Raw genomic sequence first — 18,614 nt, forward strand, 5'->3', positions numbered from 1 at the left:
TATTTGGAGATGGTGGAGCAATTTTTTGATGGCGCGTTGTATATGAAGCCGAGCCCAAGCTGTCTTTGAGCGACAGATCGCGGCCTGCGATGTCCTGTGCACGGAAGGCTCGATTTGTCTGGGTGAGCAACGTCGCAATCTGCGGAAGAACTAAGAATCGGCCCAAAAGCACGAAGATGTTGTGATCACGTGACGTAGCTTGCAATGGGGCCACCTAAGCTGATGGACGGAGTTATGCCCAGGTTGTCTAACGCGTCAGAACAGGTCTTAGCTACCTATTATTCCATGCGAGTCTTGGCGTTTTCTTGTTAAAGATCAAGAATGGATTGTACGGATAGCTGAAAGTGGTTGGGGTAGATGGAAAGTGGGTAAGGAAATGATATGGACTTAGTTATTAGGTAGACTTGTAAGTGCAAAGTTTTAGTTTATCATTTACCCACCTAGGTAAGTGCACTTTGGCTGTTTCAAGACGTGCCCAAGGAAGGATGTCGAGAGAAAAATGTAGGCCTGTAGCATCGCATTCTAACTGTCACCCCTGTACATGAGCCATAGCCTTTTGTACTTTAACTCCGATCAAACCGAACATCAGCTGTGTCATTTCCAAAGCCGTTGCAACAGTTGCCAGAAAACTATCATACTTGAGTACTCCGTACATTGCAATTTATTCATAGTAATATCTGATCCGTTTATCTACGATCTGCATCCCTCCACATCTAGCCATTTACATTGCTGTAAGCACATAACTGATCATCTAACAAACGCCGTCGCTATGCTACTTATCCAATAACAGCCCGCAAAATCAACGACCTGCACGCTCATCATCAATACTTTCTCCAGATTCTCTTTCGTAATCTGACAACATTCCACGGCGCTCAGCTCCATCGTCACTTTCATCCTCTTCTTGTACAATCGAGTCTGTGATGGACTTTGCAAGCTTGGCGCCTTCTCGTCTGCCTCGTTCTACGTCAATGAACCATATCAGAGGTGCCGGAAAGCCAACTAAAACTGTGAGGAACCAAAAAGCAGGACGTATTGTGCCAGTCCTGTCAATAATGGCACCCACGATCGTTGGCCCAAAAACACTAGAACCCTTGTCTGTAATGGCGTAAAGCGCATAGAAGGCGGCCTCGGATCCAGGTGGAATAAGCTCGCCGTAGAGAGAACGGCAGTAACCGCTTAAGCCTCCGAGGACGACTCCATACACAGCAGCCAATGGATACATCTCCCATGGCTGCTGGAGTCCAAAAACGCCCCAGTTTTTGACAAATGGGAGGTATCCTAACAAACCGTACAGAGGAATCAGTTCAAATAACGCGATGCAAACGAGGATGGTCTGATGAGCTTTGAGGTTAAATAGTTGCGATATCCACGACCATCCAAACGCGCCGAAGACCCCGGCAGTCGTTGAAATGACATTGATCATACCAAGTGCCCACGGTTTCATGTGGAGTTGAGTCTTGGCGAACAAAATGGCGGTGGATGACGTGGTTGCAATTGCATCAGATAAGAGAAACCAGCCAGCGAGGAACAAGACAATATCCATCAGACGCCTAGCCTGCTGAACTGTTTTGAACAGACTCTTCCAGGCGTAGAGGATGTATGCGAGCCCTGCCATAATGCCTTTCCGGCCACTGTCTGCCAAGGGAGGTCCAGGACGGGGTCGCAGCCACATCGCAGCAGGAATAGTGAAAACGGTCCACCAGACTCCAACCATGAATAATACAACTCTCTGACCCCATGTAGTATTGTGCAGTGAGATAAGGACACCAATACAAACACATTGTAGAAATAGCGCTGCGATGTATCCAGTCCCGATTCCAATCGCCGATATACGAGTTGACAGCTCTAGCTCTTTGGATGTTATCTCTGCATGACTTGCAGTGGGCTTTAGTCGTTCGCCATCCTCGGGAAGCAACAGAGGTGATGTTGCCGTAACTGTTGATGACTCAAGTTGACCTACTGATTGGCCCAGAGGACGCGACTCAAATTCTGAGCTGCCGAGATCCGGAGTATTGGCGACATTGGCCTCAATAACATCGGGATGGTATCGCACAAGCAACGGGAGAAAGGAGTTTAGTAGTACAAACGATGCGCCAAAGGAGGTGTTGGAGATGACGGTCAAGAGAGCGCCGAGAATGTAGTTATCTTTGGTGATGAAGATGTAGGACATGACCGCGAAGCTTCCAACCCAAGCAAAAGTGAGGAGAAGCTTCTTGCGGTAGTTTCCATGGTCGGCGGCGCAGCTGATACTTACGACAAGCAGGGCTTGGACTAAGACGCTCACTGAGAAGGTGTACATAGCAAAGCTAGCAGTGTTGATCTCCATTCCGAACACCCAGACAATGCACTGGCCATCACCTTCGTTTTTACTATCGCTCGATCCGCATGGTGTTTTTCGGTCAGAAAGCAACACACCGTTCTCTCTGGCGAGAGTTTCGAGCAGTATGGGGATAAAGGAAGCTGAAGCAAGCGGTAGGTTAGCGGTGGGGTCCTAGTCGGTCTAGACAACGTACAAAAACTCTATAATTAAACTTACCAATTCCACAAATCACATATGTCTCAGAAGCGAACGCATACGCATACCATCCTAGAAGCTCCTTTCGGCTCGTCGGTCGAGCATCATGGCCAGAGTGACGCGGCACAACTGGCCGTCGCAAGCCACCTTCACTGTTGCGAGGGCTCATATCGCCGTCGCTAGAGGATCGTTCGTCGTCGGCCTCGAAAGCAGAAGTCGCACAAGATCTAAAGGATCGTTTTGAGATATTTGAGAGCCCTGACCACGGTCTGTGATCTTTTAGGCGCGGACGCTGAAGTTGAGACTGAGGGTGAGGTTGGAGGTTTGGCGCCATAGCTGCGGTGATCTTCGAGATATGTATGTCGCACCCGTGATCTAACAGGTGCACGTGATTGTCGTCACCTGGTCAAAGACAGGTGCTAGGCAACACTCAATGTCAGGCACTTTTCTTATGAGATTGAAATGGTTTCGAATAAGGAGAGCTTTTTCTGCTCTTGATATGCCGTGGATTGCTCCATGTACTCTGTCAGGATGTGGTAGATAGACAATTGTTGGATGAGTATGGGAACTTGGTCTCGTTGAGAAGCAATTGCGCGCACGACGATGACGATAATAACAAGTCCGAGGGAGAACAAGAAAATACTCATTATCACTAAAAGGACTGCGCATTGTCGTACTCTTAAAGTTGGCTGGTACCAAGAACCAGACTAGGCAAGGCAAGGCAAGGCAAGGCAAGGGACGGACTATCACTGTCACATCGCAACATCCTTTCCATATATGATGCATCCAGATGAGTTACCTGCCAATGTATATCAACGGCTTGATCGCAACGCCCATTCGCTGCCCTTGGGTCTTTCGCCTGAAGAGTCGCTGCAGACCAACATAATCAAGGCCACATTGGACGATCCCTGAACTATTTGGGCTCTTATCAGGGTCTTTAATGGCCATTTCAACACTAACAAGGTGCTTGCAGTTTCTCTTAGTCGATATGTGCAGCTGTTTAATGCCGAATTGGTTTAGCTTCGGGCTTGGGATTCAAGAAACCCACAAGGGCAGAGCCAATCCTGGAATATGGGTTTTCTCTTTCCAGTGCCTTGAAATCTTGAAGCGGAGTGCACTCCGCTCTCCAAGTTAAACTTGTCAGCTTATTTGACTTATAAGAAGTCAGGAAAATGAGGGGAAGTGGAGACTTGATCTCGGGAGATACTATGGATGATCCTTGATACTTGAACCTCCACTATAGATTAATCAACGTCATTGCAACCCAACATGAAGGTTGACGCACACATATGGTTACTCGAATTCCGTTCCTCTGCCTTTTAACACTCTGTCAGATCTTTGTTATGCAGGTCAGACAGACAGACAGATGTTTATTTGACATGATAAATGCGGGGGGCATCCCGTATGTCAGTCAGCACAACGTATCTGTAGTCAACTTAATTTAGGGTCATGCACAATAAGCCAGACAATATAGAACCATCTACTTATTTGCAAGAGTAGTAACGACATAGTTGGGTATTTTCGAAAGAACCAATATCAACAACCGCACTGCCTGGAATCGAAACAAAATGACATGTCCTCCTCAGTCGTACTCCCAAATCTGTCTCTCCTCAGCTTCGGATCGAGGTTCTACTTCTTGTGACCAAAGAGCTTGGACTTGAGCTTGTCAGCCAGACCAACAGGAGTCTTGGCAGTGGGTTTCTCTTCCTCTTCGGATTTCCTCTCTGGGGTTCCGACCTGAGCATTGCCAGCGCCTCCACGGCCAGTATGGTAGTCTCGGCCGTCTTGGCTCGGTCGGATCGCAATTTCTGGGATGATGTCCTGGTCCTTTCTCTCGGTAGTAGGCGTGCCTACGTCTCCAATATTGCCAGCACCTGTTGTGAAAATCTCGTCAACGTTCTGGTTCCTATCACGGTAAGACAAGACGTAGGGTAGATAGATGCCGGGCCAATCCAGCCCGACACAGCAGAATTCAAGATGTTTTGTGTTGCAAAAGAAAAAACCAGCATTTTTGGTTGGTGCAGGGTCCGCCGGTTACTTACCTCCACGACCTGCACTGTATGCGCCATCACCATGGCTCCCAACAATGCCAGTGCGGACGACCTCGCCGTCAACATACTCGGTGTCATCTGGCTTGAAGTTGCCAGCACCACCACGTCCGTGAGAGACTTCAGCCGACATAGTTACTGATTGTTTGATAATGTGTGTAGTGTAGCTTGAAGATGCGATCGTAGAGATAGGTACAAGATCAAGTTGGCTGTTGTATTTATGACTCTGATTATGGTATAGAAAATTAGCCGTTCAGGCGTAAGCTGAATCGCAGGGTATGGCGACAACTTATACCACGTCGTCACTGGGTGGAAGGGCAGAAAAGTGCAGCCGTCAGGTTAAGCTTGTTTGTATCCCGTGCCTGAGACAGTCTTTGATAAGGAACAAGGAACTGGCATTGATTACTATGGCATCATGATCAGATACAGGTACAAAGTACGAGTACACACAAAGCTGTTATCTATCGGATACTGAGCGATATCAATACTTACCAGACTATCGCGCAAACGGATTCTCTTATCAGTTCACACAAGCAGCCCCAAGACTACCGCCAAGAACGCCCAGGAGACCAACTAAAATCAACTAAAATAGTGGTTAAAGGTCACCAAATGCAGGTTCTACGGGGCATTCAGGATCGGAGTGCCAAGCACGTGCTTGATTGACAGCAGAGGGTGTGATGATGATCAAGATGAGAGTGACCAGTTAGAAGTCGTCCTCCAGTCTTTGTTTACGTATGCGAATTTGTTCAGCTTTGGTAATTTAATGTGGGGGACTCAACTTATCGATTCTGCAATGATTCTCAATTCCACGGCCACGGGTCAAGGATTCCGTCTTATCAGGAACCTTGCAACTGCCTGTCTGTACAACAAGAGTGGGATTGGACCATCAAGATTAACCGTGGGATCAACTATACCTATTTCATAGATGACCTGGTCGCAAACAAAAATGGGCAATGGGTCCAGCATGTGTCTATGCAGCAGTTCATAAGTTCTAAAGCTCTATTTATGTCAACTTTCATTTAAAGCAAGTATTATGAGTTGACTGCAATAGAACGGTCTATAAATCGTTACTTGGGTATCATGCTCACATATAAGCCCAACAACTAATTCTACAGTATGCAATACACTATCCAACACAAACCAAATCCCACAGCACGCCTCAGATCCACCCCTACTCGTAGACCAACTCCATTCTCCTCTTCTCGCTCCGGATCATCTCCAACAGGCTCTTTGATCCAACCTTCTGGCACTTGGGTCAAGAAGTCGTACCAGTAGTCACCCATAATCCTGTAACCTTCGTTTGTAGGGTGCAGGCAGTCTCTCAAGTCCTTCAAATCAAAAGTGCTAAAGTCCACAGCAACAACGTGCTTTCCGTCTTCTCGACGCTGCCGCACAACCTCGGGAATCATGGCCCGGTACTCGGTCATCTTGGACTTGAATCTATCGCAGGACGATAGAGGGATTGCGACGAGAATTACTGCATCGGGACAGTAACGGATTGTCTGATCAATCAGATGGCCTAGACGTTTTGCGGCGCCTTTTGGGTCGCTTCCCTCTTTAGAGACCGATGACCGTTGGTCCATGTCATTTGTTCCAGCGTGAAGAAGAACAACATTGGGTCTTTGCTCCAGGGATTCTGTTACATGATCGCTTATGTATTGGATAGTCTTACCAGACCATGCTGCCTGAGAGTTTGCATGAGCTTCACATCTTTGCCACGGAATTTAAGACTCACATGGTAATTGCCCTTCATCGACCCTCTCTGTCTTGTCCCGGCAAAAACAACATCTTCACCTAGACACTGGTCAACATATATTCTCGAGAGCACGCTTTAAACCCTTCCAAAAACTCACGAGATAGATGCTCTGCAAGAGAAAGTCGATAACCGTTTCCATCGCCACCATTCGAACTACTCCCCGCTCCTTCAGTGATTGAGTCTCCGACGCAGAGAATTCGCAAGGGGGTTTCTATTCTCGGCGAGTCGTCAAGGTGAGTGTTTGTGTAGTTTAAGACATCGTAAGCTGTGAAACCAGAAACGTTCCAGGCTATCTGCGCCGTGTCTTGTCGAGATAGGATATTTCCAGCTTGAGCTGTGCTCAGAAGACAGAGAAAACGTGCGTGCCACATACCGATGCTACGAAATGAACATATTCCAACATAAGAGATCAGCTCAGACCAAAATCTTCAATCGTGGGTTTTATACCACAAGTTTAAAGTTACAGTCAAAAGATTAACGTTAAATCTCTTGTTGGTTCTTGTCGATCTTACTGTCAGCATATCTCCATGGTCCCACATCCTTTGGGTGCTGATCCACGATGAAACACATCTTTGCAAGGTTCTGCACTCCGTATGTTTTCCGCAAATTGCTGGTATTAAATCACGCACCCATCACGGAGACGATGAACTGTTTGCATAAATAACAACAGAAATTCTGCGCCATGAACAGTCATTACTAAACCAGACTCACAATGTTTGTCCATGTACACAAGCTTGGCTTTCGCTTTGCCTAATATACCAGATGTCATAAGATTTGGTAACTGTTGTTCTTGCTCTATCTTCGATATCATCTCCCTTGTCGGTCCATTCTTTGAATCCTCAAAACCTCTGGTGAGGAATACTTTCATCTAAAAGTTCATCAACGCCATATCAATCACATAAACTCCATGTCGTGGTCTTTCTTAGATCTTCTCGTTATTGATAGCGGCACCCATCAAGCCTTTCCAGCGCGGCCAACCTGCAGGATCTCACCTGTCAGGGTCTCATCGCCTCGCAAGACTGGCCACGAGGTGCCATCAGACTTGGCAAGGACAAATTCCAGCTTCGTACCAAGCACTCTGTAGGATGACTTCTCTGGGTCAATCGAGGCGTAAAGAGGAACTTCAGCGGCGTAGCGCTTAGGAGGCGAGTCGGTCGTTGTCAGGTCGAGGCTAAGCTGATTGGACTGGAGTTCGATCTTTGCTGTGCTCTTGTCAATCTTTTTCAAGAAGAAAGAGGCGATGACATTGACGGGGGTCTGATAGAAATCGTGTCTTAAATCGTTAGCATAAACAGCACAAGCCCAGCCAGTCATTTTGGACTTACCTGACGTTGGAAACCACTTCCTCGCTGCTAGCGTCGTCCTTCTTTCCACTACCAACGAACAAATGTTTGTTCTTGGTCTTGCAACCCTCAATCTTCATGAATTGGTCAAACTCCAACACTCTCCTCTTGCAGCAGGAGTAGCCTTTGCTTCCCTCGTGAAAGATTGGTACTCCTGGGTGGTGAACACACTCCTCGGTATCTCTCGAAATACCCTTCTTGTAAGTTGCGCCGCATGCTCTTCTCTTGCAGCCAACACCATCGGCAATCTCGAGGCTGGGATCATCGTCTTCTGACTCGGGAGCTGGAGGAGGTGGGGTGGGAGCATGCTGGGCAGTGGGAATTGGTGCACGGGAGGGAGTCGCCGCGTTCAGCGCATCAATTTTCTGGGCGAGAGCAGCATCGTCCTGCTGGGGCTTCTCCTCTAGCTGAGGCGGCTTGTCGGTGGTTGAATGAGTGCCTGTGGTGCAGGGCGGAATTTCCATAAACTCATCAAAGGTCAAGACTCGAGGCTTACAGCACTTCCATCCTTTGCGTAGTAAGTCAGTGTATAGAACATGAGACTGCTGTTGCTTGATCGACTTACCTTTCTGCCCCTCATGGAAAACAGGCGGACCGGGGTGGTACTCGCACTTCTCATCAGGGTCCGTAAACTCCTTTCCACAACCTTGATGGACACACTTTTGGGCCATTTCGATGATTGTATGAGGTTTGAGCTCCACAAGCTTGAATTGAGGATTTTTGAAAGTATAAGTAAAAGGTAAAAGACGGGTTTGGGTATTGCAGACTTTGGTGGGGTGGGAGCTTCTAGAATTCAAGCTCTGACACCCATGAAAGCGATGACGATGCCCATTGACGGCGAAAACAGCTGGGTCAGCTATGGTCTTACCGCTTTCCTTTTTCAGTGCGGGGTTGCATAGTATCCATCTCATCTGTGAATAGGTACTTTCTAATCTGCTCTGTATCTCAGACCATTTCAGATTGTACCCAGATTTCATATGTGCGCAATCATTGGTTATCACATTTAAGCTTTTGATTCTTCTTAATTATCTCTTATAATGTTTGCAACTCGTCGTCTTCTATTTTCAACAAGGATCACTTTTTTTACTCGCGAAACCTGTGGTCTCTGCAAACAAGCGAAGCATGTTTTGTCCGATGTGTGGGATAAGAGACCATTCGATTATACCGAAGTTAATGTCGACGTTCCAAAGCCTGAGTCCAAACAATGGAGGGATATATATGACTTTGATGTTCCTGTGGTAAGTGAAACAAATTAATTTAGAATTATTCGTTACTCACATGAAATTTTAGATACATATCAGCAAGTCTACAGCGCCTGAGGAAAACCCTGCCCGGGTTGGCAAAGCCATCAAGTTGATGCACAGATTCACAGTTGAACAAGTTGAGGCTCAAATGGACAAGGTAGAAAAGGACTGAGGTCCTAATTTCTGAATTATATTTCCTAATACCCTTTACCCCTGGTCGGCGCAGAGCTTCCATCTGCAAAGCTGAGCTGCTCTTTGGCCACCAAGGCCAACGATGTGTAGTCTGTCACCACGTTCATCATATCAAATCCCATATCGGCATAGACCTTCGCCTGCTCTCCTCCTGTACAGTATACTCCTGTCTTCTTGCCTGCTTTTTGGCCGGCAGCAAGGATCTTGGCAATGGCGTCTTTCAGTTCAGAGGCCATGGCTCCCTCGATGATAGGATGGCCAATGGCGTTTCCTATTATGTATTAATATTTCCTGAGTTTTGTATCAGCCTTGAGGAACCTGCCTAGGTCAAATGGCCCAATGAACAGAACGTCAATTCCATCTACAGCAGCAATTTCGTCAATAGACTCAAGTGCCTCCTTGGTCTCAATCTGAACGATGGTTAGTAGGGAATCGTTTGCCTGTTGCAGATATTGTGTAAAAGTGGGCTCAGGATGGAATCGTTCGGGAGCAATGGGAGATCCAAACCCTCGTCGACCTTGAGGGGGAAACTTGGCAGATTGGACGAGTTGTCTCGCCTCTTCGGGTGTCCTCAACAACGGAACGACGATCTTATCAGAGTCAGTATGTTGTATCATGACCTTCCAACTGTTAATACTTACACCATGAGCACCGCTATCGAGTGCCCCTAATGATAATGTTAATACTGCCTTGTTAACCAGATGTTTCTGTTTGAATCTTACGTTTCACCATCCATCCTTGCATATCAGGCAATCTCACAATGGGTGAGACTCCTAACGCTGCAATGGCTGGCACAGCGTCGTGCATTGCGCCATCTAAAGGGGCGTCAGGATTCCTCTGTGAGAAGTATCAATGAGCTCCTACCATCTATGTTGCCATGTTCACAGTCTACCAAGACCCAATCGACTCCTGATCTTGCCAGTGTGCGTGATACGTTCGCTCCAGGCAGCATCTGCCAGGCACCGAATGCCTTCTTCCCCCCCAGGAGAGCTGTTCGCAGTCTGTTAGACTTCTGCATGGCAGACATGTTTCTGGTTACACCGTGCAGTCGGAGTGTGTTGGTCACAAAAGCTGGTCGTAGCCGCAAGGTTGCCGATGACCATACTCTACTCATATCGGCTAGTATATCTGAACTCGTGTAGGGGTAATGGATAATAAACGTACGAAGTCAATTTACTCGGAGAAGCAAGCCCCGATAGCCCATTTTAAAGTAGAATATCGTATATTTTCCCGGAGCCCCCCCGCTCCCATCCCCAGGTTTCTAAGCGGCGAGTCATAGACTGCGGGGTTTCGTGGGGAATATCAAACTGCTTCAGGAAACCAGAGCCTATCTTTGCGGTCTACAATTGGCCGTCACCGGAGCTCGTGTTGAAGGGCGGACAGTATGTTCACTCACAGGGCGCGGGCGGAATGAGCATGATTGGGTATCTGTGTTTTTATTATCTGTTTTGCAAACTGTAAAATCTTGCATCTGTCTAATCGATCGCTGTCAAAATAAGCCAGAAACGAAGTCCATTTCTAATAGCAGACTGTTCCCAATATCATCAACTTTGGGTCATCTTGACACCTAAATATCCATTACAAAGAATTGGGACGTGGTCCCGATGGTGGCACTGTTCGGCTTCACTAGCCGAACCGTCCCGTCTGCCGATGAACCTCTCGTCCAAGATACAGCATGCAATTGTATCCACGGTAGCATGGCAGTTCATAATGTTGCCCCAAAATAAAACATCTGTTGTAGCCAATGATTTGGTGGCATCTATTGTCGGAAACTGATCATCCTCGGTTTCGAATTCTCTCAATCCACATTAAAACTAAGAGGCCTGAAGACATCTGGAAACAACATGTTAGTAAGCAGACACAAGGTCACCACATAAACAAACATACCCCAGGTAATCCTCCTTGATGCTTCCAATGGCCCACATCTCGCCAACTTCTGTTCTAGTGCCGATGATCTTCACTCGAACGTGCGTCTGTGGTTCGATAACGGTATCCTCGTTGTTGGTGAATTGAGGTGGCGTGGCATTAGGATCCCACTTAACGTCGTTCGGGATCAACTGAGGTCTACATTAGAGCTGTAGTCGCACTATGACTGCCAGGAGAAACTTACATGAGCCGACACAAAAAGCTGCAGGGGCCCCGCATGAGCGAAGAAGCCTTGCGGGTTTATAGAGTGGACAACAGCATCAACCTGAGTCAAGTCAGACTCCTGGATCATTGATCTTCGGTAGTGGTAGCCTTACCGTCTCGCCTTTGAACGGCCGCCATACCACGGCTCGATATCCCACAGTGAACTCGGCCATACCAAGACCAGGGAGGATTCGTCCTTCGGAAATTTCGAAAGCATCCATGATGGAAATGATGAAGTAGCTGCCAGCGCATGTGCCTTCGACATCCTTCAGGAGCTTGCCCGTCACGAGCTCGTGCATGTTGCGGCCCATGAAAGAAGGGTGCAAGGTGACCTTACGTTCCAAGTTATAAAGGAAAAACATGATGAAATGGATTTAGAAGAAGCGAAGATGTTGATAGGAGGTGAATAATCGTATTATTTGAACTGAATTTTTTTTTGGATGTCGCGATACGGTAGATAATAGGCGAGCGGAAACAAGTCAGGATTCGATGTAGCGGGAGCTTAAGCTAATAAGTACCGCAGAGTAGAAGTGCTAATGCGATCGATGGGAAGGAAGTGTCGGGGGAGAACGCGTGCGACAGATTATGAGTAGCGACAGGTCGACGTAGATTTGGAAGGAGAACGCGCTAAGGCGGTGCGTGTTCTTCGCCAGAGGAAGTCGGAGGTGAAATGATGCAGGTTGGAAAAGGCCTTGGCGTGTCGAGTCAGAGTTGACTGCTTGCCTTGTTGACGTGGGCGCAAAGAGGTTCACGTTTTGTTGTAACAAAGAATGCGAAGTGAGATGCAAGTTTGGACGAGGCTGAGTAGGACTATGTGTGTCTATAATCCTATCCAATCAAAGCTCGTGCAGCACCGCCACATCTCATATATGTGGCTGAACAAAGACACTTTTGGCGACTGATGTACTTTAGATAGTTGACCAATTCAGGCACTTGACAAATAAAATTACGAGTGAATAATGTTATTTTTCGTTGGTTTCCGTATATGATTGTTATTGAATTCAGCTCAGAGTGATGATTTCGGCAGGGATGAATGGTTTAAAAGTGAGCCTGCTGTAGAGATCTAAATAAATACTTACTATTGTATGGTTCACTGTCAACATAACGACCTACTTAGTAACCTGTAATATGCAAATGAACCTGGCAAAAACAAAACAAAAAACAGTCCTTTTGAAACCAGTGAGAGTGATATCGCCGCGATAAACCACACGTAAACAGCTCAATGCTTCAAGTAAATAGCCAAAGCTTAATAGTAGAGGTTTTCTAGAATAATCCCACAAGATATGGTATGATTAGGAGAAGCGAATGGAAGCCTTTCAAGACCTACCTAAACTTGTACTAAAGTGTAAACCATGTACGTACTAAAAAGACAAATAAAATCTGGGGAACTTGCAAAAGGACAGAAGAAGTAACCAATCCTATGACATGACGGGAGACTAGACTAAGGTTCTCTAAGGTTCGTACCTTAGTTTTCCGTCTGCTTGGCGGTAAATCATTAAGTGCGTACCTGCCTAAGCAGGTAATCAAGGGTCTCTGCCCGAGTTAAGGAGATGAGCACACGAGCTTGAAGGAACAATTGGCATGGATCAAGGGGCTGGAAGGAAAAGGAGGCTCCAAGTTATGGGACTCTACTCCACAGAGACAGGTGCGGCGGTGCAATTCAAGCGGGTCTTTGCCGGGTTTGGGGAGCAAAGCCTCGCAAAAAGGAAAGCACATGAAGAATGGACAACTCAGCAAAACCAAAACCAAAGCCAGAGCCAGAGCCAAAAGTCAAAGCCACTCAGTCAACCACTCTCATTCTTGCTCTCATTCGCTTCATCGTACCGAGCCACCCGCATTCTCCCTTGTCTCGTTTCGCCTCGCCGTATTTGGTTCTTACTTTCGAATAACTTCTTTATTCGTTTTTTTTACTTTTACTTTTACCATAGGTATCTTGCTTGTCTCATTCACTTCTACTCACTCCTTCATTGCCTCTGCTGCCTGCATCAGCACATCCTCAAACAAACCTCGGTTTCTGGAGAAAGGGGTCCATTCACCTCGTCTCGGATTGTGCTACCTTGCACTGCCTTATGCTACATTAAACTTGGGGTAGCCACCTGATTATATACCTACCTAATTGTAGTCGACTTCAACATCGCACCACGAGCAAGCATCATCTTTTACCTGTCAACTTGCGACTTTCAAGGTTCTTTTAATATCTTCCCAGTCGCTTTGGCTATCTCTCTCCCTTGAGCTCAGATCCACAACCGCAGTCTCAGAAATCGTCAAACACTGTATAGTTCGACTCACGGACCACATTAAGTCGAGTCGCTTGTCTGGTTGATCGCGACTCGATAAACTTTTATTCGCGTCACTCTTCCAACTCCAGTTTGCTGCCGCCATTGTCTGGTCTCGTCCCAGCTCATCCCATCTCATCTTGTCGCTACCAAGGTTCTAACAATCATGTCTCTGGATCTTGAACACCATCTCACCTTTGTACGTCTGGCTCGAGACTGGCTCATTTTCACTGCATATCAAACTCATGCTAACATTTTTCAGTATGGTGCTTATCACCATAATCCGGTCAATGTTGCCATTCATATGGTCTGCGTTCCCCTCATCCTCATCTCGGGGTTCTCTTTGGTTCGTCTTTCCACCTCGTGGTTGCTGGGCCATGTATGCATTTGCATTTTGGCCCATCAACGTGAGCCTAATACACCAGCTTACCATTCTACAGGCCACATACAGCGGCACTCTCATCCCCACACCATCTTGGCTAACCTTCCCTTATATGGAGCCGAATCTTGGCGTCATTGCTGCCAGTCTGTACTCTCTGCTTTATCTGCTCTTGGAGCCTTTTGCTGGCTTTCTTCTGGCCGCCTTCTGTATGGCTGGGGTAGCTTCAGCCAACTACCTACGCCAACAGAACCCTGGCTCAACCTTTCAGGGTGCTCTAGCTGTACACATCGTCTGTTGGATCTTCCAGTTCATTGGCCATGGAAAGTACGAGGGTCGAGCTCCCGCTTTGCTTGATAACTTGGTCCAGGCTATCTTCCTAGCTCCCATGTTTGTGTGGCTTGAAATCCTCTTCAAGTTTGGATACCGACCTGAGCTCCGAGCCCGTGTCAGCAAGAAAGTCCAGATTGAGGTCGAGAAGTTCAGGGCTAAGAACGGCAAGGCTCAATAAAGCAGATTTATAGCCAATTTGACCATCGAGACAAATCACGTTCTGATGTGTAGGAATACACCTTAGACACCGTCGATCGATGATCAGCGCAGGATACTCGAATCAAAGTGGTCGTGGAGTCAATGGATGTAATGAAGGAAGTTATAGACTACACCACCAAAGAGAAGGTGGTATTTGTGATCTCATTCCCTGGCTTCGCTCACGTACTTGGGGTTCCCAAGAGCAGTATCGATTGCTTATACGGCCGCCACGTTTGTTGCCCTGAGGTTCACGTCAAAACCAATATGCATATTTAGGATGAAGGAGGGTCTGAATAGGGTCAGGCCATATTGGCCGGCTCAACATTGCACGAGGTGTCAGGAGTTGTGTTATTTGCAATTTAAATTAGCAATTATCAGTCGAGCATGTAGCCAACGTTGTCTATTCACATCTCATTTTAAGGATATATTAGTTTGAGGGCCAATAACTTGTTCTTGTGTTGCTTCTTCTCGATTAGCTAACTCTGCTTTAGGGTTAATGAGGCCAGATTACCGACAAAACAGGACGATTATCTATTCTTTGGAAGGCTCGTCGTCATCTACATGGCAGAGTGGCGCCTCGATGGATTTGCGAAGCTCTCTAGAGTGCTGAGCAATATACTGAGGCCAAGCTCCTGTAACCTGCGAGATACGCATGTCAGTGCGAGTCTTTGCTCTTTCGGCAATGGCCAATGCCTTGTTGCGGAAGTGAGCCAGAGCTGAACTCTTTGGTTCGTTCATCCGGTAGAGTTTATTCAAGTTTGTGGTTCGACGGGCGCCGTACAAGGTTGCTTGGCCTTTCAGTGTCCAACCTGATGGGATGGAGCGGTGATTGAGGCGCCGTACTGGACGGGGGCGTCTGCGGTTTGGACGATTTCGGCCCAGCTGGAGGCTGGAGTTACCGTACCGAGGTTGCTGTCTTTCTGGATTTCCTTCCCCGCTTGGTGGGGGTGAGAAAGCAGCATGTCCTGGCTCTTGTGCCTCTGATGATGTCTCAGGGGTATTCTAGACTTCCCGAGACATATCAGAGGATGCATGGGGCTCGGGTGTTTGCTCAGTAGGCTTGGTCCTGCATCCGTGGCAAGCGCTCGTTGGTCTTTGCATACCTTGAACTGTCTTGTTGCAGGGTTGGACAGGCCAAAGCCAGTCAAGAAGAGGTCGGAGACACGCCTCACGGCGTTCTTTGAACTTTCAGCAAGGAATCCGGACACGAGAAATATCCCGGCATTGGAAGTTGGAAATTTGGTAGCACATTGTGAAGGCGATGGTTGATATTGTCGGGGAACGGGATATGGTTCTGTATCAAAGTTAGTAATCGCGGGTGTCGATTGAGAATGTATTGATTGAATGGGTTTCCGTGGCAATAACTTGAGGGATTCCTGAAGGTTTATATTTATATGTGATGTTTGTACTCAGGCAGCTATTTTATGAACATGCTCTTTGTTCCAAGGCCAGGCTCCATCTGGTTTCGTTTATCTGTCGGCATATGTTACCTTGGGATACTCGGCTTTGTTCTTTGTCTAATTATAACACCCTCCAGTAGTTGGAAGTAACAAGTCGTGTGATCAAAGCCGTGTGAATACGCAGCATGTTCGGGTGATCACGATAAACAAGTCCCTGAAATAGTAACATATAGTTTGCACAGAAAATCATGACAATCTGGGCACAGCTATTCTGTACGAACTATCTCTTGATTTCTTTTAACTCGACACTCAAACAATAGTCCCTGCCTCTCCCTCCAATCGTCTTCCAATTTGAAATATCACAAAAACTCCATTCTCCTTTTTCATTATTCATTTAAGTCTAAATCATGCCCATTAGTGTGGGTTTCTGCCATGATCTTTATGTCTTACCTTGTAGATTATATACTCAGGTAACCTTCTATTTTTTCCGACTAAATGTGTTCCAGTTCTCGTGTCAAAAGATCTCGGTGAATGGCCGTATAAAAAGGCCTATTCTCTTTGTTGTTATGTTCGTTTTAATCTAAGCAGTATCCGTTAATGCAAGTTTCTTTAAAGCATGGTGGCTCTGTGGGTGCCTTACCAGGTCGTATACTCGAGTGACTTTTTACTCTTTTCAGCGAGGGGTGCCACAGTTCCCTCCCGTCCCCTTCTCCTCCCATCAGTCGTATCGTCTTCATCGATATCACTACTCTTGGTCATCCGTGGCGATGAGCTCCGCCGGCACCCAAGGCTTCATTTCCAACAGGGTAAAGCCGGCCGGCTTCTCTTCCATGATGATCCCTCCGTTCATGACGTTGTACTCATAGTCAAGGTATGAGAGTGGACGGTGCTCCTCGTCAATCTTACCGCCCGTGCTGGTACGGTTATGAGAGACGGAGGTAGGGTTGACTCCGTCAGGGTTGGGGGGCGTCTCCAGGAACTTATTTCTGCCTGACCAGTAGACGGAAAACAGTTCCGGGATCATGTGGGACTGCCAGATACCATTCGAACATTCTTCCTTGGAGGCACGGTTTCGCTCAAAGAAGAAATAGAAAGCGATGCCAACACTAAGCCTAGTAGCCAGGAGAAATATTATGAAGAATTTCATGTTGTCGATTGTGTGGCTGACTTTGCAGGTATCTTGTGATGTTATCTTGTGGTGATATCTTGTGACAATGGATTGCAGAGACAAGTTATCAGGTGGGCCATCAGCAGCTTTCTTATAGATGTGAATCTCAACATTTTAACATTAGGTTTCTTTCGTCTCCAGTGTGTGGGTGGGCAACTGACGTGTACGTTTGAGAACACGAACCATATTGGCCACCCTGAGACGCGTTTCTTGAACATTCTTATGATACAACTGAACTCTTGCCTATCGCTGGTTGCTTCCATCCTGACGCGGCATATTGAACCTAACAACGTAACGGAGCACTTAGGGTTTGGATAAGTTGTCCTTTTATACTTTCAGAAGTGAGGGGCAGTATTCAGAGTCTGTTTTTGTGGAAACTTCTCGTGGAGTGTTTTGGAGCTTTTATTCCGCTGGTCATTCGAACATGAAGCCATACCAGGATTGATGCTATATCAGCTTCTGTCTATGGTGTCACGTACCTCATGTGACGAATATGAACTACAGTGACTAACCATTGTCTCTGGACATGGATACGCATTGAAACAGTAGCTAAATAAACAGCCGCTTGTCTTGTATTTTTCTTAATTGACATCAAGTCACTGCCTTCTTTCTCATTGTGAGGTCTGCAATACATTTGTGGTGAGGTTGGTTTTCAGTTGGGGAATGAGTAAGCTGCCTCAATTGGCCAATGGCGTGTAAGCGAACGTCGGAGATTTGTTGCGAGCTATAGGGTAGAGAAATTTCAAATGACAGGACGACTGTCGCGGTTGCTATGCCACTTTCTCTGCGAAACTTCGATGGCTATCACAACATACGATAACAGCTAATGTAGGCTCGGGATCTCGGCGTTTCTTTTTTTTATAGAGTTATCCATTGCTATTTGCATTTGCTGAGAATCTAGAGGTGTGTTTGGACTGTGGGGTTTAGACATATTCCAGTAGGTATTTTGAAAGTTGTATTGAGTTTTAATCAAGTTTATCAGTAGTATTTAACATTCATTCGTCCATAATAGACGGATCCAGAAGCCAGATAAAGTAAATAACATGGCGAGAGTCTTATCATGGATACGTCAGAAAATTTTGCACATCATGACATGACCCGATAGTTGACCCGTAAAGATCTCGACATTCGGAATCTCTTCATGACTCAGAAACTTCCGCCAGCGGCTTTCACTACCGCTCAGGCCCCTCAATAGCGGCGGAAAAGGCGGCGAGTTGTCACCGCTAGAGCCGCCGATGCCGGGCAATCAACTATCTTAGCTTGACATTAACAACACGGCATTGGCTACCTTTCCTTTTTTTTCAATGGGTCATAGAGAAGTCGCCATTTATTCTAGACGCATGCTAGCACCCAGTAGAATTAATTCCCTTGTTGCTGACAGCCGTTTGTATGCCGTGTCCTTGTCCTTTCTGTCTTTTTTCCTACCAGGATTCCAAGGTGCCCTGAACTGTCGCCGTAACCGGACCCATAGCTTAGCAGGATCCGGGGAGCTCTAACAAGGGCCTGCAGGTACTACAGTTGCTGTATTAGCCTGTGCTGTAGCCCACGTCCAAGTGTTGAGAGCTTCATAAGATAGATAAATAAACAGATAGGCCATTAGACGGGCAAACACATAAAACAATTGGATAGACT

At 46.8% G+C, this 18,614-nt stretch overlaps 9 protein-coding genes across 9 annotated transcripts; 2 read left to right on the forward strand and 7 right to left on the reverse strand.

Annotated features, from left to right (window-relative positions):
- Positions 1-793: 793 nt before the first annotated feature.
- On the reverse strand, positions 794-3,182 carry EDB82DRAFT_79416 (autophagy-related protein 22-like protein). Its single transcript, XM_025729496.2, has 2 exons — positions 2,537-3,182; positions 794-2,460 (listed from the first exon to the last, which is right to left on the reverse strand). Exons 1-2 carry the CDS (start codon positions 2,847-2,849, stop codon positions 800-802), a joined length of 1,974 nt encoding a protein of 657 aa, XP_025588715.2. The 5' UTR covers positions 2,850-3,182; the 3' UTR covers positions 794-799.
- Positions 3,183-3,768: 586 nt separating this feature from the next.
- Positions 3,769-5,131, reverse strand: EDB82DRAFT_489894 (uncharacterized protein). The gene is made up of 3 exons (XM_025729495.2): positions 5,056-5,131; positions 4,558-4,968; positions 3,769-4,389 (listed from the first exon to the last, which is right to left on the reverse strand). Exons 2-3 carry the CDS (start codon positions 4,694-4,696, stop codon positions 4,145-4,147), a joined length of 384 nt encoding a protein of 127 aa, XP_025588714.1. The 5' UTR covers positions 4,697-4,968; positions 5,056-5,131; the 3' UTR covers positions 3,769-4,144.
- A 251-nt stretch (positions 5,132-5,382) lies between these two features.
- Positions 5,383-6,690, reverse strand: EDB82DRAFT_472040 (SGNH hydrolase-type esterase domain-containing protein; the record flags this gene model as incomplete). Its single annotated transcript, XM_065607972.1, has 6 exons — positions 5,383-5,471; positions 5,652-5,666; positions 5,705-6,199; positions 6,236-6,248; positions 6,299-6,357; positions 6,417-6,690. The coding sequence occupies 6 exons, from the start codon at positions 6,688-6,690 to the stop codon at positions 5,383-5,385; spliced, it is 945 nt and encodes a 314-aa protein (XP_065465777.1).
- A 160-nt stretch (positions 6,691-6,850) lies between these two features.
- EDB82DRAFT_79523 (HSP20-like chaperone) lies at positions 6,851-8,467 on the reverse strand. Its single transcript, XM_025729493.2, has 3 exons — positions 8,228-8,467; positions 7,645-8,170; positions 6,851-7,592 (listed from the first exon to the last, which is right to left on the reverse strand). The coding sequence occupies exons 1-3, from the start codon at positions 8,331-8,333 to the stop codon at positions 7,274-7,276; spliced, it is 951 nt and encodes a 316-aa protein (XP_025588712.1). The 5' UTR covers positions 8,334-8,467; the 3' UTR covers positions 6,851-7,273.
- Positions 8,468-8,699: 232 nt separating this feature from the next.
- EDB82DRAFT_521313 (glutaredoxin domain-containing protein) lies at positions 8,700-9,078 on the forward strand (the record flags this gene model as incomplete). Its single annotated transcript, XM_025729492.1, has 2 exons — positions 8,700-8,900; positions 8,953-9,078. The coding sequence occupies 2 exons, from the start codon at positions 8,700-8,702 to the stop codon at positions 9,076-9,078; spliced, it is 327 nt and encodes a 108-aa protein (XP_025588711.1).
- EDB82DRAFT_79547 (Pyruvate/Phosphoenolpyruvate kinase-like domain-containing protein) lies at positions 9,011-10,547 on the reverse strand. The gene is made up of 6 exons (XM_025729490.2): positions 10,263-10,547; positions 9,963-10,204; positions 9,821-9,913; positions 9,740-9,765; positions 9,421-9,688; positions 9,011-9,369 (listed from the first exon to the last, which is right to left on the reverse strand). Exons 2-6 carry the CDS (start codon positions 10,123-10,125, stop codon positions 9,104-9,106), a joined length of 816 nt encoding a protein of 271 aa, XP_025588709.2. The 5' UTR covers positions 10,126-10,204; positions 10,263-10,547; the 3' UTR covers positions 9,011-9,103.
- A 365-nt stretch (positions 10,548-10,912) lies between these two features.
- On the reverse strand, positions 10,913-11,590 carry EDB82DRAFT_521315 (RNA polymerase Rpb7; the record flags this gene model as incomplete). The annotated part of the gene is made up of 4 exons (XM_065609079.1): positions 10,913-10,931; positions 10,986-11,155; positions 11,209-11,289; positions 11,342-11,590. 4 exons carry the CDS (start codon positions 11,588-11,590, stop codon positions 10,913-10,915), a joined length of 519 nt encoding a protein of 172 aa, XP_065465778.1.
- A 1,909-nt stretch (positions 11,591-13,499) lies between these two features.
- Positions 13,500-14,670, forward strand: EDB82DRAFT_79623 (uncharacterized protein). The gene is made up of 3 exons (XM_065610055.1): positions 13,500-13,703; positions 13,767-13,850; positions 13,945-14,670. The coding sequence occupies exons 1-3, from the start codon at positions 13,671-13,673 to the stop codon at positions 14,392-14,394; spliced, it is 567 nt and encodes a 188-aa protein (XP_065465779.1). The 5' UTR covers positions 13,500-13,670; the 3' UTR covers positions 14,395-14,670.
- Positions 14,671-16,353: 1,683 nt separating this feature from the next.
- EDB82DRAFT_572211 (uncharacterized protein) lies at positions 16,354-16,961 on the reverse strand (the record flags this gene model as incomplete). The annotated part of the gene is made up of 2 exons (XM_065609922.1): positions 16,354-16,394; positions 16,455-16,961. The coding sequence occupies one exon, from the start codon at positions 16,959-16,961 to the stop codon at positions 16,560-16,562; it is 402 nt and encodes a 133-aa protein (XP_065465780.1). The 3' UTR covers positions 16,354-16,394; positions 16,455-16,559.
- Between the last annotated feature and the right edge of the window lie 1,653 nt (positions 16,962-18,614).

Source organism: Fusarium venenatum, assembly GCF_020744135.1.
Source record: "Fusarium venenatum strain MPI-CAGE-CH-0201 chromosome Unknown EDB82scaffold_1, whole genome shotgun sequence".
Classification (NCBI taxonomy): domain Eukaryota; kingdom Fungi; phylum Ascomycota; class Sordariomycetes; order Hypocreales; family Nectriaceae; genus Fusarium; species Fusarium venenatum.

What these genes read in the sequence shown, in the direction of transcription:
- EDB82DRAFT_79416 (XM_025729496.2), bottom strand. Translation starts at nt 2,849, where the DNA reads ATGGCGCCAAACCTCCAACCTCACCCTCAGTCTCAACTTCAGCGTCCG. An exon ending in ATATGTGATTTGTGGAATTG is followed by an intron (nt 2,461 to 2,536) that starts GTAAGTTTAATT and finishes CGCTTGCTTCAG; the next exon opens with CTTCCTTTATCCCCATACTG.
- EDB82DRAFT_489894 (XM_025729495.2), bottom strand. Translation starts at nt 4,696, where the DNA reads ATGTCGGCTGAAGTCTCTCACGGACGTGGTGGTGCTGGCAACTTCAAG. An exon ending in ATACAGTGCAGGTCGTGGAG is followed by an intron (nt 4,390 to 4,557) that starts GTAAGTAACCGG and finishes TTTTCACAACAG; the next exon opens with GTGCTGGCAATATTGGAGAC.
- EDB82DRAFT_79523 (XM_025729493.2), bottom strand. Translation starts at nt 8,333, where the DNA reads ATGGCCCAAAAGTGTGTCCATCAAGGTTGTGGAAAGGAGTTTACGGAC. An exon ending in TTTCCATGAGGGGCAGAAAG is followed by an intron (nt 8,171 to 8,227) that starts GTAAGTCGATCA and finishes TACTACGCAAAG; the next exon opens with GATGGAAGTGCTGTAAGCCT. An exon ending in GAAGTGGTTTCCAACGTCAG is followed by an intron (nt 7,593 to 7,644) that starts GTAAGTCCAAAA and finishes TAACGATTTAAG; the next exon opens with ACACGATTTCTATCAGACCC.
- EDB82DRAFT_79547 (XM_025729490.2), bottom strand. Translation starts at nt 10,125, where the DNA reads ATGTCTGCCATGCAGAAGTCTAACAGACTGCGAACAGCTCTCCTGGGG. An exon ending in GCAAGGATGGATGGTGAAAC is followed by an intron (nt 9,766 to 9,820) that starts GTAAGATTCAAA and finishes CATTATCATTAG; the next exon opens with GGGCACTCGATAGCGGTGCT. An exon ending in CATTGGGCCATTTGACCTAG is followed by an intron (nt 9,370 to 9,420) that starts GCAGGTTCCTCA and finishes AATACATAATAG; the next exon opens with GAAACGCCATTGGCCATCCT.
- EDB82DRAFT_79623 (XM_065610055.1), top strand. Translation starts at nt 13,671, where the DNA reads ATGTCTCTGGATCTTGAACACCATCTCACCTTT. An exon ending in TTGAACACCATCTCACCTTT is followed by an intron (nt 13,704 to 13,766) that starts GTACGTCTGGCT and finishes AACATTTTTCAG; the next exon opens with TATGGTGCTTATCACCATAA. An exon ending in TCATCTCGGGGTTCTCTTTG is followed by an intron (nt 13,851 to 13,944) that starts GTTCGTCTTTCC and finishes ACCATTCTACAG; the next exon opens with GCCACATACAGCGGCACTCT.